The 15038-nt window shown below is 55.1% G+C and overlaps 1 protein-coding gene across 1 annotated transcript; it reads right to left on the reverse strand.

Annotated features, from left to right (window-relative positions):
* Positions 1 to 296: 296 nt before the first annotated feature.
* Positions 297 to 6746, reverse strand: LOC136008146 (coiled-coil domain-containing protein 12-like). The gene is made up of 7 exons (XM_065666980.1): positions 6713 to 6746; positions 4857 to 4918; positions 4153 to 4232; positions 1787 to 1848; positions 1655 to 1689; positions 1165 to 1241; positions 297 to 860 (listed from the first exon to the last, which is right to left on the reverse strand). Exons 1-7 carry the CDS (start codon positions 6737 to 6739, stop codon positions 781 to 783), a joined length of 423 nt encoding a protein of 140 aa, XP_065523052.1. The 5' UTR covers positions 6740 to 6746; the 3' UTR covers positions 297 to 780.
* Positions 6747 to 15038: the final 8292 nt, after the last annotated feature.

Here is a 15038-nt window from a genome sequence, read left to right on the forward strand (position 1 = left end):
AGCCTGGAGAAGGCTCCCGGGACACCTTAGAGCAGCTTCCAGTGCCTGAAGGGGCCAACAGGACAGCTGGAGATGGACTTTTAACAAGGGCAGGTAGGGACAGAACAAGGGGGAATGGATTTAAACTGACAGAGGGGAGATTTAGATGGGCTAATATGAGGAAGTTCTCCCCTGTGAGGCTGGGGAGGCAGTGGTACAGGTTGGCCAAAGAAGCTGAGGCTGCTCCATCCCTGGAAGTGCTCAAGGATTCCATGAGCTGCCTCTACCCAGTCCTCTGCAGAACAAGTGACAACTCCTTCCCCTGTGGGACTGGTTTATTATTAAAAGATTTGTTAACAACAAACTTTGTCAATTACACAATACATAGAAGTGGTGTATATACACAGACACACTGCACCACTGGGAGGGTCGGGAAACCTCAAAGAATAGAACAAATTGCAAATTAACATCAAGCAGCAATCAGGTCCCAAGCCACTCAGCCACTTCCAGCACATGTTGGGTCTGACCATGGATGCTCCCAAATACACACAGCCAGTTCTCTAGAGAAAACCACCTCTTTGTTCCCCACCTGGCAGTCACCACCAGCTCTTCCACAGAAAGAAGCACCTTAAAAAAGCATCTTTGTGCAGGAAGAGGAGAACCAGTCCTCTGGGAAATTGTCATGGCTCTGGCTCTCTAAGGGCTGGCGAGCAGCATGTCCCAACAAGGTGCCTCTACCTGAGGGCAACAGGATTGGAATTGCTGGCAGATCCCAAGCCCAAGGCTGCCTGATGAACCTCCTCAGTCAGAGTCACTTCCCTCCTGCTTTGCTGACCCGACAGCAGATGCCAGCTCCTCCTCCTGCCCTTTCAACCGCTCTCCTGCAAGTGAAAAACAGCAGTGGCTTAGTGATAAACTGGCTGTACTGGGGAACCTACATGGTGGAGGACATGAATCCCTGAGCCCACAGACCATCCCCCCAGCCATGCAAGCCAAGCGTGCATGCAGTCTTGGGGAAGCTAGCAGGACCAACAGCTTCCCAGACCCTTTTGGGACGGCCACCAAGCTCTGCCAGTGCCTCCCTGGCCCAATAGCAAGACACCAAGCTCCCAGCAAGCATCATGTAATCCCTCTGGAACAAATGGTGACCCCCACGTACACCATCCCTCCGGCACCGTAACGCACTTATTAGCTCAGCGATGGCTCTCTGTGTCCTCTTCTCCAGCTTCTCCAGTTTCTTGGCTACATCTCGCTTCAAATCCCTGGAGAGGAGAGAGACAACGTCAGAACAAATCCTCACCCCAGGCAGATGTGAAATCAAGGGCTATATTACACCCTTCCCGCTGGAAGAGATACTTATTATCTCTCCTGTGAGCACCATGGAGCAGAGTGTGTTTCCCATCAGGACAACACACTGATGGGCAAACCACTCAATGCTCTAGCATTCCTTGTCACTGAGGCCACCATGGTGACAAGCATCCCAGAGGGATCAGCAGAGTCACCTGGTGGAAGCAGGAAAAGTGAAGACAGTCCCGTGCTTTGAATTTTCCTCAAAGCAGGGCTGGGTTTCCCGTTTCTAGCAGTTTTAACCCAACCTGGACAACCTCGAGCTGATAATAACCCACCACTGATGCCAACAACCTTTTCCCCATAGCAGAGCTCTGCAGGCACTCACCAATCTGGTTTCCTGGGGGCCAGGTTTGCCAGATCCTAGGGAAGAGAAGACACCCACTGAGAGCTGCAGGCAAGGTTCAAGCCTGGACACAGATAGATGTACCTGGCACAGAATGGCTTGCAATATACGTACCACCTCATCGATGATGGGCTCTGACTTGGCAGCCTCCAGCTGGTCCTTCACCTTGTCTTCCACTAGATGGGGGAACAAGACCAGCATTAACGCAAGGCGCAACAGCAGGACACCAAGAGGACGAGGCACAGCAAAACCCACCAGAGCTCTGGACTTGGTTCACAAAAGCCAATTTGAACATCTTTGCCTTAAGAGCACGGCACACACAAGTGAGTACAAGCAGCATGTGTACTCCCACCACCCAAACCCTTTCAGAGACTCCCAAAAATCACCTGGAAATGATGCAAACCCAACAACCATTAAATGCCACAAACCAACAGCAGCAAGAAGTCGCCTGCTGGGTTCCAACCCTCTTTCCATAAAACCTGCAGGGACCAGCTGCTCCGCAAGTGGCATTTGACTCACTGTGACTCATTTACAAGGCCACCACCTGAGACAACTTGGACAAATCAAGCTCCAGCCCAAACCATACATAAAGGTCTGCAGATACCAAGGATAATGGCAAAGCTTGCATGGCAAACAGCCCTCCATCCTTCAACACTGTGTCTGTGCAAGGAGGGGGTGTGGGGACCAGGGAGAGCACATCCCTGTGGTGGGAATCCTGGTCCAGTAAACGGATATGCCCAAAGCACGTTTAATATGAAATCACACCGAGCCCCAGCCCTTCTGTCCTTCTCCCTCCCACAAAGTGCCCAAGGGCAGACAGGTTGGATGCTCCAGACACAGGAACAGCAGCTCCAAAGAAGGGCTTCCTGAGAGGACGAGTTTTACTGGAAACAGCCAAAATTCCTGTTCCCAATTCCAAATGACACTCCAGGGAAGAATCAGGGGAAGTTTTAAACTTTTACAAAAGGACCAAGAAAGCAGAGTGTCAGCAGATCTCTGCCATGCTCCCACAGGCAGCCTTTTGATATAGGGCATTTTAAAAAAGATCTACTCCAGGAAGACTTCATATTTCAAGATCAAGGGAACTTCTACCCTTTGCTTCCCTCTCAAGAGCTGTGCTGAGGTTCAGTGCTAGGAAACAGCAGACTGAACACCCTGGACTCATGACTAATATTTGTTTAAAGATAACTCAAACAAAAAAAAGCCAGAGTCTCCTTTAGGACCCTCCAGCAAGAGCTCGGCTCCCCTGAGTGTCAACCCTTTGGTTTGGGGCTGGACCCGGTGTGCTCACACACCCACCCCACTTGTGCAACACAGGGTGTGAAGTCCTCATGGGTGAGAGGAAGATGAGGCAAACATGGGCCGCAAGCATCACACTCACCCAGCAGCAGTGGGAAAGCTCTGGCACTCCCACCATGGCTGCTCAGACATGCCATCACCCTCCAGGGATGCAGACAGTCATCTCCTACAACCTAAACACCTCACACCAACAAGCTACCAACAGAATACATCCAGTGACTTTTGCACCTTTGGCTGAAGTGATCAGGAATACAGAGGTTTCCAAGCCACCTGGCTTTTGGAAAGGAAAGGTACAACCCATCCACTCTGCAGCATGCTGGCTGGATGCAAAGTTCCGTGCTGGTTTATTTTGTCCTCACAATGACAAGTGTTGCCTCATTCTCCCTGGGAACATGGCTGGTGTGGGAGACTGGTGAATGGGATGCAGATGGGATGTGCTGTTATAGAGAGCCCCATCATAGCAGTCAGTGAATCCCTGCAACGGGCTCTGTGTGAGGCAGGGGATTCTCCCCCTCTGCTCTCATGAGAGCCCCCCTGCAATCCTGCATCCAGATCTGGGACTCCAATATAAGGACATGGAGCTGTTGGAGTGAGTCCAGAGGTGGTCACAGAGATGCTTGAAGGGCTGGAGCACCTCTGCTATGGAGACAGGCTGAGAGAGCTGGGCTTGTTCAGCCTGGAGAAGAGAAGGCTCCAGGGGGACCTTAGAGCAGCTTCCAGTGCCTAAAGGGGCTGATAAGAGTGCTGCAGAGGGGCATTTGACAAGGGCAGGTAGGGACAGGACAAGGGGGAATGGCTTTAAACTGACAGAGGGGAGACTGAGATGGGATCTGAGGCAGAAGTTCTTCCCTGTGAGGGTGGTGAGGCCCTGGCACAGGTTGCCCAGAGAAGCTGTGGCTGCCCCATCCCTGGCAGTGTTCAAGGCCAGGTTGGACACAGGGGCTTGGAGCAACCTGGTCTAGTGGAAGATGTCCCTGCCCATGGTAGGGGGCTGGAACTCGATGGTCTTTAAGGTCCCTTCCAACCCAAACCAGTCTGTGATTCTATGATCTGCCTTGCCTGAAAGACTCAAAAGAGAGTAAAGCACAGGGAGCCTCACCACAGGCACCAGCACCACCTCCGGCAACGCTTCTGCTGTTGTCCTTCCTTGTGTCACCTCCCATGCACACCCTAGCACCCACCTGAGGCCGGCTTGGCCGGGGGCATCTTCCTCTTCTTAAGCTCCTCATCTTCAGGATCGTAGTTTCGCAGTTTGAGCTCCCTGGGAAGGAAAAGGAAGAGCACAGAGCAGTGAGACACATACTTGCCACGCTAGACCATGGGCTCTCAATAGTGAGGGGCATATCTGCAATAGCAGCTGCGGGCAGTGGCCAGGAGTTGGCAGCAACCCATGCTTGTCAGAAAAGACAGGGTCATGCCAGAGCTCAGCAGGATAAAGGTGATGTCTTGGCAAGCCAAGCAGAGGCTTGGACACAAGTGGTTTTGCAAAGCTCTGAACTTCAGCCCAGCTCCCTTCTAGATCTCAATCCAGTGACAGACTCAGTATGGGAACACCAGAGATCCACAACCAAGGGAAAAAACTATCCCAGGAAGGTACATAGGAAGGACAGGGAGAAAAGAGTATTTGGGGTACAAGGCGCTTACTCAGTCACCAGAAGCTTCTGCAGTACTACAAACACAGGGTGCAAGTAAGGGAAGCAAATTCAGGTTCCTGAGCAAATGGGTGATGGAGCTGACACACACAGGGATGATGATACCCGAACCTCACAGAAGTCTGCCCAGAGAAGCGGTAGATGCCCCATCCCTGGCAGTGCTCAAGGCCACATTAGCTTTCACAGAGACCACGTCAGAAAATCTCACTTAAAATTAAGAACAAAAACCCTACAGCAATAACGCAGATGAGAACAGCACTCCACGCATGACTCCTTCCGCAACGCCTCGCTCCTTCTAGATTTGCCAGATGGGACAGAAAATAAAGGAAAGAGCTTTTCTTTTAGGAGACGCTTTTCTTTTCCACGGTTCTTCTTCCTGGTAAGAGTCATCACAGGGCTGTATCCCACTCTCCTGATTCATAAAGCTCAGTTCCCCGACCATAATGTACACCTCAAGGCAAGAACCAGAGCAGAACACACTTGGCCTGACCACCAAACCACGGCTCCCTTTAGTGGCCCCAAGAGAAGGGCCCTCAGTGGAAGGACAGAGCGTCTTCCCACGCTAGTAGTCCATACTAAGCTGGATCAACAAATTCAGGATGTTGTGGTGGAAGAGGAGCAGAGCTAGCGCTGCCCTACTAGCCCAAAAGAGGAGAACCAAGCGATGCCAGGATGTGCAGAGACACACTGGAGCACGGCCGCCTTCCTCAGCAAGAGCTGCCAAGATATTAATGACCGAGTTTGTCAAGTTTACTCCATCCCCAATTAAAAAAAAATAAAATAAAAACCCCATTGTAATGTTCTGAGCTCAGCATCTGCAGAGGCAACAAGGACACCAGGAAAAACAACCACAGTTTTCTGGGTGAGAATCCAAGCAATGGCAAAAGTTCTCAGATAAATGTAATAACTGAGCCCAGATATTTTGCTGCCAGCAGCACCTTCTGCAACACAAGGTTTACAGTAACCACAGTGAATTCCCCTGGGGCGGAGCAAGGAGCCTGCCGCACCATGCACAGCACTCACATCCAAGAAGAAAACCACCATGTCTGGACCCTGGCTTTGGCAACACAGCTTCAGTAGCCTCAAGCCTGCACTACAGGCAACGAGGTCTCAGCATCTCCTGGATGAGAAGCTGAAGGCCCAGAAAGCAGCAGAGAAACGCAACATGTTATTAATTAATCCCAGGGTGAAGCTCTTTCCATCCTCACCACCAAACCAGGTTGCGGCCTGGCTGCCAGATGTGATGCAAACACAGCAAACTGGGGAGACAGCACGGGAAAATCAAGAGGCTGAATCACGCACTGGGAGAGGGGGTTAGCAAAGGCCAGGGATGGCAAAGGCAGAACTAAAAGCCAGAGGAAGCCCGAGGACAGGCCATACAGGCCCTGGGGTCATACAGAGCCCACACAAACCCACAGACAAGACCAAGGAGGCTCAGGACCATCACATAAATCCCAAACCCCCTCCAGCACTCACACCCTGCTTTTTCTGGCACCCCTCTCACCCCACATCCCCTTCCCCACAGCAGGGCACCCCCTCTGCCTCACTACTCTCCCCTCCTCCTCTCTCCACCCCACAGCCTGCTCCCCATTGTTTCCCCACACACCCCACCAGGCACCAGCCATTCCTCCCACTTGGCCCCATAAACCCCCAATGCCCCACAACCTGAACACCCCGTTACACCCAGCCTGGGGGCTCCAGACCCATTAGCACCCCTGAACCCCCCACCTACCCTCAGATGCTCCTGTCCCTGCCCAATCCTTCTCACATCTCTAGACCTACTCTCCACACCCTCTGCCCCCTACATCCCAAATAACTACAGACCCACTGGAGACCCCCTGACCCCCACATCCCTTCTCTCCCCTCCTCCAAACCACCAAGCCCACCTCAGACCATCCACACACACACACAGAGGCCCACTCCAGACCTCCACACCCCTCCATCTCCCACCCCACACACCTCCCACCGACAGCCCCTCGCCGACCTGCAGCGTGCGCTGCCTCAGAGCCCGCAGCCTCTCCCGCCGCCGCCGCCACGCTTCCCCCTCCAGCCTCCCCAACACCAAGCCCTGAGCCTCCTCCTCCTCCACCTCCACACCACCGCCAGGCGCCGCCATCTTTCCCCTTCTCCTTATACTCCGTACAACCCGCAGCGCGCATGCGCGCATCGAGCGCCTTCAACCCACCGAGCGCCGAGCTTCGGTGGTGGGGTGCAACGGGGGGGGGGGGGGGGGGGGGGGCACATAAAATGATTCAAAATAAATGGGATTTAACAACTAAAAGGTAAAATTGTCCCAAATCATCCTCTTTGTGGCCTTGCTACGCTTATTCCCCCGCTGTCCTAGGGCGCGCAAGGCTCAGTTGCGTTGATTGGAGGGGACGATTACTTCAAGGGGGCATTTAACCTTTTCGCACCCCCCCTTTTACCTTCTCCCCCCCGCAGCGGAGCTGCGTGGGGGAGAAGGTAAAAGGGGGGCTGTGAAAAGCTCCCCCTTCTCGCATCAGTTACTTGGGGGGGTCCTTGTCACCGCCCCCCCTGTACCTGGGGGAGGGCCCGTCCATGGGGGGGGGGCGGAGCTGCCCGTGCCGTGCCGGCCCGGCATGGCTTCCCGGGAGCGGCTCTACGAGCTGTGGATGCTCTACTTCGCCAAGGTGAGGTCGGCACCGGAGGACCCCACGCACACCCCAGTTCCTTCCCTCCCCTCGGGGGTGGGGTGGGGTGGGGGGGCAGCACCCCTTTTAACCCCCATCACCCCGCTGCCTGCATCCCCCTTCCCTAGGGGAAAGGGGAACGCTAAACCCTGCCTGCAACCCCCTGCCGGCACCTCCTCCCCGTCTCACCCCCGACTTGGGGGGGCACCGCGTTCCCTCCGTACCCCTCATTGCGGCATCCCGTGATCCCCCCGCCCCATTCTCCCTATTTGGGGGTCACCGCAAACCCCCCCCGCCCGCACCCTACTGCCGCATCCTGGGAGCCGCCACCGCGTGTCGTCCCCCCCCGCCCCGGATCCCCATTGCTATATCACGGGGATGACACCCCCCCCCCCCGTACCCCGAGTTCCGCGATCCCCCTCGGGGGGCACCGCACCCTCCGGGACTCCCCCACCGCATCCCATCTCTCACGGGGGTATTTGGGGGGTACACACATCCCCTTACACCCGGCCCGGGTGGGTTTGGGGGGGTCCTTTCCCCCTTCCGGGTCCCCGCACCCTTGCCAAGCAGCAGGTGCGGCCGCGGTGACATTGGAGCAGCAGCAGGGGGGAAACGGGGGTTCCCTGTACAGGGGGGACCCTCCCGGCACCACCGCCTGTCCCGTCCCGTCCCGTCCCGTCCCCCCCTCGTATTTCCCTCTGCTGGGGCAGGTCCCACAGGCAGGGGTCCTGGAGAATGGGGGGTTCTGAGCGGCAGCGTGGGGGACCCTCCGTATCCACCTCCAAAGCCCCTTATGCTTTGTTTTCTCCTTAAGTATCCGTGCGTCCAGGTTTGGGGAAGGGTAGTGGGGGGGATCCTGGAGGAAAGGATCACACACCCCCCTGTGTCTCCCCCAGCTCCTATGCCACGGGCTGGGGTGTCCGTCTCAGAGAGATTGGGGTGAAGGGGATTATTTCTTCCCTAAAACCCTGCCGTGTTCCCAGCACATGGCAGGGGGTTCCAGGAGGGATGGTGTTATAAATTGAGACCACAACGGATCATAATCCAATTGAAATTTTATTAATTATAGCAAGTAGAATATGAGCAAGGACAGCGCTGGACGACAGGGGAGTCTGCGCTCCGCCAACTGCCGTGTTAAGTATTTCAAACAGCCCCTTTTTATACATCTTCACTTCTTTGTTCATGAAATAGTGGAAGTACTCTGCGCATGCTTCAGTTGTTGTTAGGGGGTAGTTTCCTGCCTCCTGGTGATCGATGAGACCAAGGTGAGAAGTCTTCCTCCTTTGATCCTTCATCCATATGTCTTTCCAGGGAGTTGTTAGTCTTATCTCTGCCAGTTCCTGGGACATCTTGCGGCTATCTTATCTTGGCCAGCTGTGTTTTATCTCTGTCAGTTCCTTTACATTTGGCTTAACATATATCTTAATAAACAATACACTAGTCTATAGTTTCTCACATGGAACATCTTACAGCTATCTTTAGGCAACATCTACTATGTTTGCATAAGCGATAAGCGATTGCGGTTGGCGACTGTTAGTCTATGTAAGCTGTGTCCGGTGACTGTTTGAGTAAGCAATTTCATACTTTTTTATTGCCTAACCTTTACATTGGGCTTAACATAAATCCTAATAAACAATATCCTAATTTATAGTTTCTCACACGTAGCAAGGCCACAAAGAGGATGATTTGGGACAATTTTACCTTTTATTTGTTAAATCCCATTTATTTTGAATCATTTTATGTGCACCCCACCACCGAAGCTCGGCGCTCGGTGGGTTGAAGGCGCTCGGCGCTCGATGCGCGCATGCGCGCTGCGGGTTGTACGGAGTATAAGGAGAAGGGGAAAGACGGCGGCGCCCAGCGGTGGTGTGGAGGTGGCACAGGTGGCACCACCACAGGGTGGTGAGGCCCTGGCACAGGTTGCCCAGAGAAGCTGTGGCTGCCCCAGCCCTGGCAGCGTTCAAGGCCAGGTTGGACGGGGCCTGGGGCAACCTGGTCTAGTGGAAGGTGTCCCTGTGTATGCCAGGGGGTTGGAAGTGGGTGATCTTAAGGTCCTTTCCAAACCAAGCCATTCTGTGATTCCATGAAAGATCAGATCTCCCTGTTTTATATGCCCCCAAAAATCTGAAACCAAGGAAAGGGAAGCCAAAAATAAAAATGCCAATAAAACAACTCCACAGTATCCTGTTACCTGGAAGCCATTGGAAAGTCATGTGGGAGCAGCCTTGAAGGTAAGCTTTCTGCTGTGCCAAAGCAGAGGAGCCGCACAGGGAAGTGCCATAGTCTCTTAACGTGTCTGTGCGTATTTTCTGCCCGCTTATGATATATAAAAAAGCGTTTCTGAAGCTGATTGCTTATGAAACCGCTGCTTAGCTCATGTTTTCATTGCTGCCTTTTATTAACAGGAAAACCCCACCAAGTTTTTGCAGGGAGCCTTATGAAAGCTCCCGTGGTGACATTAGATCTTGTCAAGGTTAAGGTTGGTTTTCTGTGTATGTTTTAGGAAGCAAATGGTTCTAGCTGCCTAGGCCCTGCTGCGGGGAAAAGCGGGACAGGCTGTGCAGACATCTCCAGAACGAAGGCATTGGGGTTAAGAGCTAAGGAATGGGATTCTTCCTATGTCTTTTATTTTGCAAATGACTTGAGTATGGGCAGTAGAAGCTGTGTGAGGGCTGGATGGGTCTGGAGCTCGCTCTTTGCCCAAGGGTTGTTGTGCTGATGCTCATGACAGTGGTGAGGCTCCTCCTCACAGTATCGTGTGGTAAAGCCCCACTTATCTTCTCTTTTTTTTTTTTTCTTGCCTAATGTTAAAAATCAGATTAAAATGTTCTCTGTGTGTTCCTCAGGAAGACTTTTATTTTTTTTTTTTTAGCTGAAGAAAACCTTTAACCCAATTTAAGCTTCAGCTTAGCACGACTGTATTTAGTTTAGCAGTTCCTGACTGTCACCTAACTGTCCACTTTGAAGGAGACTCATAGCATCCCAGAATGGTTTGGGTTGAAAAGGACCTTAAAGCTCATCCAGTTCCAACCCCCTGCCACAGGCAGGGGCACCTTCCACTAGACCAGGCTGCTCCAAGCCCCATCCAGCCTGGCCTTGAGCACTGCCAGGGATGGGGCAGCCACAGCTTCTCTGGGCAGACTTCTGTGAGGTTCGGGTATCATCATCCCTGTGTGTGTCAGCTCCATCACCCATTTCCTCAGGAACCTGAATTTGCTCCCCTTACTTGCACCGTGTGTTTGTAGTACTGCAGAAGCCTCTGGTGACTGAGTAAGCGCCTTGTACCCCAAATACTCTTTTCTCCCTGTCCTTCCTATGTACCTTCCTGGGATAGTTTTTTCCCTTGGTTGTGGATCTCTGGTGTTCCCATACTGAGTCTGTCACCGGATTGAGATCTAGAAGGGAGCCCCTTGTACAAGCCCCCCCCCCCCAACAGGGGTCCTGGGGGACATGGCGGGGCCAGGGGAGGAGATGGACACAACCGCTGTCCCTGTTCCCAGGTGGCCCCAGGGTCCCCATCCCTCCTGGAACCCCCTGCCATGTGCTGGGAACACGGCAGGGTTTTAGGGAAGAAATAATCCCCTTCACCCCAATCTCTCTGAGACGGACACCCCAGCCCGTGGCATAGGAGCTGGGGGAGACACAGGGGGGTGTGTGATCCTTTCCTCCAGGATCCCCCCCACTACCCTTCCCCAAACCTGGACGCACGGATACTTAAGGAGAAAACAAAGCATAAGGGGCTTTGGAGGTGGATACGGAGGGTCCCCCACGCTGCCGCTCAGAACCCCCCATTCTCCAGGACCCCTGCCTGTGGGACCTGCCCCAGCAGAGGGAAATACGAGGGGGGGACGGGACGGGACGGGACGGGACAGGCGGTGGTGCCGGGAGGGTCCCCCCTGTACAGGGAACCCCCGTTTCCCCCCTGCTGCTGCTCCAATGTCACCGCGGCCGCACCTGCTGCTTGGCAAGGGTGCGGGGACCCGGAAGGGGGAAAGGACCCCCCCAAACCCACCCGGGCCGGGTGTAAGGGGATGTGTGTACCCCCCAAATACCCCCGTGAGAGATGGGATGCGGTGGGGGAGTCCCGGAGGGTGCGGTGCCCCCCGAGGGGGATCGCGGAACTCGGGGTACGGGGGGGGGTGTCATCCCCGTGATATAGCAATGGGGATCCGGGGCGGGGGGGGACGACACGCGGTGGCGGCTCCCAGGATGCGGCAGTAGGGTGCGGGCGGGGGGGGTTTGCGGTGACCCCCAAATAGGGAGAATGGGGCGGGGGGATCACGGGATGCCGCAATGAGGGGTACGGAGGGAACGCGGTGCCCCCCCAAGTCGGGGGTGAGACGGGGAGGAGGTGCCGGCAGGGGGTTGCAGGCAGGGTTTAGCGTTCCCCTTTCCCCTAGGGAAGGGGGATGCAGGCAGCGGGGTGATGGGGGTTAAAAGGGGTGCTGCCCCCCCACCCCACCCCACCCCCCCCCCGAGGGGAGGGAAGGAACTGGGGTGTGCGTGGGGTCCTCCGGTGCCGACCTCCCCTTGGCGAAGTAGAGCATCCACAGCTCGTAGAGCCGCTCCCGGGAAGCCATGCCGGGCCGGCACGGCACGGGCAGCTCCGCCCCCCCCCCATGGACGGGCCCTCCCCCAGGTACAGGGGGGGCGGTGACAAGGACCCCCCCAAGTAACTGATGCTAGAAGGGGGAGCTTTTCACAGCCCCCCTTTTACCTTCTCCCCCACGCAGCTCCGCTGCGGGGGGGAGAAGGTAAAAGGGGGGGTGCGAAAAGGTTAAATGCCCCCTTGAAGTAATCGTCCCCTCCAATCAACGCAACTGAGCCTTGCGCGCCCTAGGACAGCGGGGGAATAAGCGTAGCAAGGCCACAAAGAGGATGATTTGGGACAATTTTACCTTTTATTTGTTAAATCCCATTTATTTTGAATCATTTTATGTGCACCCCACCACCGAAGCTCGGCGCTCGGTGGGTTGAAGGCGCTCGATGCGCGCATGCGCGCTGCGGGTTGTACGGAGTATAAGGAGAAGGGGAAAGACGGCGGCGCCCGGCGGTGGTGTGGAGGTGGCACAGGTGGCACCACCACAGGGTGGTGAGGCCCTGGCACAGGTTGCCCAGAGAAGCTGTGGCTGCCCCAGCCCTGGCAGCGTTCAAGGCCAGGTTGGACGGGGCCTGGGGCAACCTGGTCTAGTGGAAGGTGTCCCTGTGTATGCCAGGGGGTTGGAAGTGGGTGATCTTAAGGTCCTTTCCAAACCAAGCCATTCTGTGATTCCATGAAAGATCAGATCTCCCTGTTTTATATGCCCCCAAAAATCTGAAACCAAGGAAAGGGAAGCCAAAAATAAAAATGCCAATAAAACAACTCCACAGTATCCTGTTACCTGGAAGCCATTGGAAAGTCATGTGGGAGCAGCCTTGAAGGTAAGCTTTCTGCTGTGCCAAAGCAGAGGAGCCGCACAGGGAAGTGCCATAGTCTCTTAACGTGTCTGTGCGTATTTTCTGCCCGCTTATGATATATAAAAAAGCGTTTCTGAAGCTGATTGCTTATGAAACCGCTGCTTAGCTCATGTTTTCATTGCTGCCTTTTATTAACAGGAAAACCCCACCAAGTTTTTGCAGGGAGCCTTATGAAAGCTCCCATGGTGACATTAGATCTTGTCAAGGTTAAGGTTGGTTTTCTGTGTATGTTTTAGGAAGCAAATGGTTCTAGCTGCCTAGGCCCTGCTGCGGGGAAAAGCGGGACAGGCTGTGCAGACATCTCCAGAACGAAGGCATTGGGGTTAAGAGCTAAGGAATGGGATTCTTCCTATGTCTTTTATTTTGCAAATGACTTGAGTATGGGCAGTAGAAGCTGTGTGAGGGCTGGATGGGTCTGGAGCTCGCTCTTTGCCCAAGGGTTGTTGTGCTGATGCTCATGACAGTGGTGAGGCTCCTCCTCACAGTATCGTGTGGTAAAGCCCCACTTATCTTCTCTTTTTTTTTTTTTTCTTGCCTAATGTTAAAAATCAGATTAAAATGTTCTCTGTGTGTTCCTCAGGAAGACTTTTATTTTTTTTTTTTTAGCTGAAGAAAACCTTTAACCCAATTTAAGCTTCAGCTTAGCACGACTGTATTTAGTTTAACAGTTCCTGACTGTCACCTAACTGTCCACTTTGAAGTAGACTCATAGCATCCCAGAATGGTTTGGGTTGAAAAGGACCTTAAAGCTCATCCAGTTCCAACCCCCTGCCACAGGCAGGGGCACCTTCCACTAGACCAGGCTGCTCCAAGCCCCATCCAGCCTGGCCTTGAGCACTGCCAGGGATGGGGCAGCCACAGCTTCTCTGGGCAGACTTCTGTGAGGTTCGGGTATCATCATCCCTGTGTGTGTCAGCTCCATCACCCATTTGCTCAGGAACCTGAATTTGCTCCCCTTACTTGCACCGTGTGTTTGTAGTACTGCAGAAGCCTCTGGTGACTGAGTAAGCGCCTTGTACCCCAAATACTCTTTTCTCCCTGTCCTTCCTATGTACCTTCCTGGGATAGTTTTTTCCCTTGGTTGTGGATCTCTGGTGTTCCCATACTGAGTCTGTCACCGGATTGAGATCTAGAAGGGAGCCCCTTGTACAAGCCCCCCCCCCAACAGGGGTCCTGGGGGACATGGCGGGGCCAGGGGAGGAGATGGACACAACCGCTGTCCCTGTTCCCAGGTGGCCCCAGGGTCCCCATCCCTCCTGGAACCCCCTGCCATGTGCTGGGAACACGGCAGGGTTTTCGGGAAGAAATAATCCCCTTCACCCCAATCTCTCTGAGACGGACACCCCAGCCCGTGGCATAGGAGCTGGGGGAGACACAGGGGGGTGTGTGATCCTTTCCTCCAGGATCCCCCCCACTACCCTTCCCCAAACCTGGACGCACGGATACTTAAGGAGAAAACAAAGCATAAGGGGCTTTGGAGGTGGATACGGAGGGTCCCCCACGCTGCCGCTCAGAACCCCCCATTCTCCAGGACCCCTGCCTGTGGGACCTGCCCCAGCAGAGGGAAATACGAGGGGGGGACGGGACGGGACAGGCGGTGGTGCCGGGAGGGTCCCCCCTGTACAGGGAACCCCCGTTTCCCCCCTGCTGCTGCTCCAATGTCACCGCGGCCGCACCTGCTGCTTGGCAAGGGTGCGGGGACCCGGAAGGGGGAAAGGACCCCCCCAAACCCACCCGGGCCGGGTGTAAGGGGATGTGTGTACCCCCCAAATACCCCCGTGAGAGATGGGATGCGGTGGGGGAGTCCCGGAGGGTGCGGTGCCCCCCGAGGGGGATCGCGGAACTCGGGGTACGGGGGGGGGGGTGTCATCCCCGTGATATAGCAATGGGGATCCGGGGCGGGGGGGGACGACACGCGGTGGCGGCTCCCAGGATGCGGCAGTAGGGTGCGGGCGGGGGGGGTTTGCGGTGACCCCCAAATAGGGAGAATGGGGCGGGGGGATCACGGGATGCCGCAATGAGGGGTACGGAGGGAACGCGGTGCCCCCCCAAGTCGGGGGTGAGACGGGGAGGAGGTGCCGGCAGGGGGTTGCAGGCAGGGTTTAGCGTTCCCCTTTCCCCTAGGGAAGGGGGATGCAGGCAGCGGGGTGATGGGGGTTAAAAGGGGTGCTGCCCCCCCACCCCACCCCACCCCCCCCCCGAGGGGAGGGAAGGAACTGGGGTGTGCGTGGGGTCCTCCGGTGCCGACCTCCCCTTGGCGAAGTAGAGCATCCACAGCTCGTAGAGCCGCTCCCGGGAAGCCATGCC

This window comes from Lathamus discolor, chromosome 2, assembly GCF_037157495.1.
Source record: "Lathamus discolor isolate bLatDis1 chromosome 2, bLatDis1.hap1, whole genome shotgun sequence".
NCBI classification, from domain to species: Eukaryota; Metazoa; Chordata; class Aves; order Psittaciformes; family Psittacidae; genus Lathamus; species Lathamus discolor.

Excerpts from the sequence above, each read along its gene's own strand:
- LOC136008146 (XM_065666980.1), bottom strand. The coding sequence starts at position 6,739 with ATGGCGGCGCCTGGCGGTGGTGTGGAG. Across the intron at positions 4,919-6,712 it reads CGCCTGGCGGTGGTGTGGAG|AAGGAGCGAGGCGTTGCGGA; the intron begins GTGGAGGAGGAG and ends TGGCAAATCTAG. Across the intron at positions 861-1,164 it reads AGCCATCGCTGAGCTAATAA|GAGAGCGGTTGAAAGGGCAG; the intron begins GTGCGTTACGGT and ends TTTCACTTGCAG.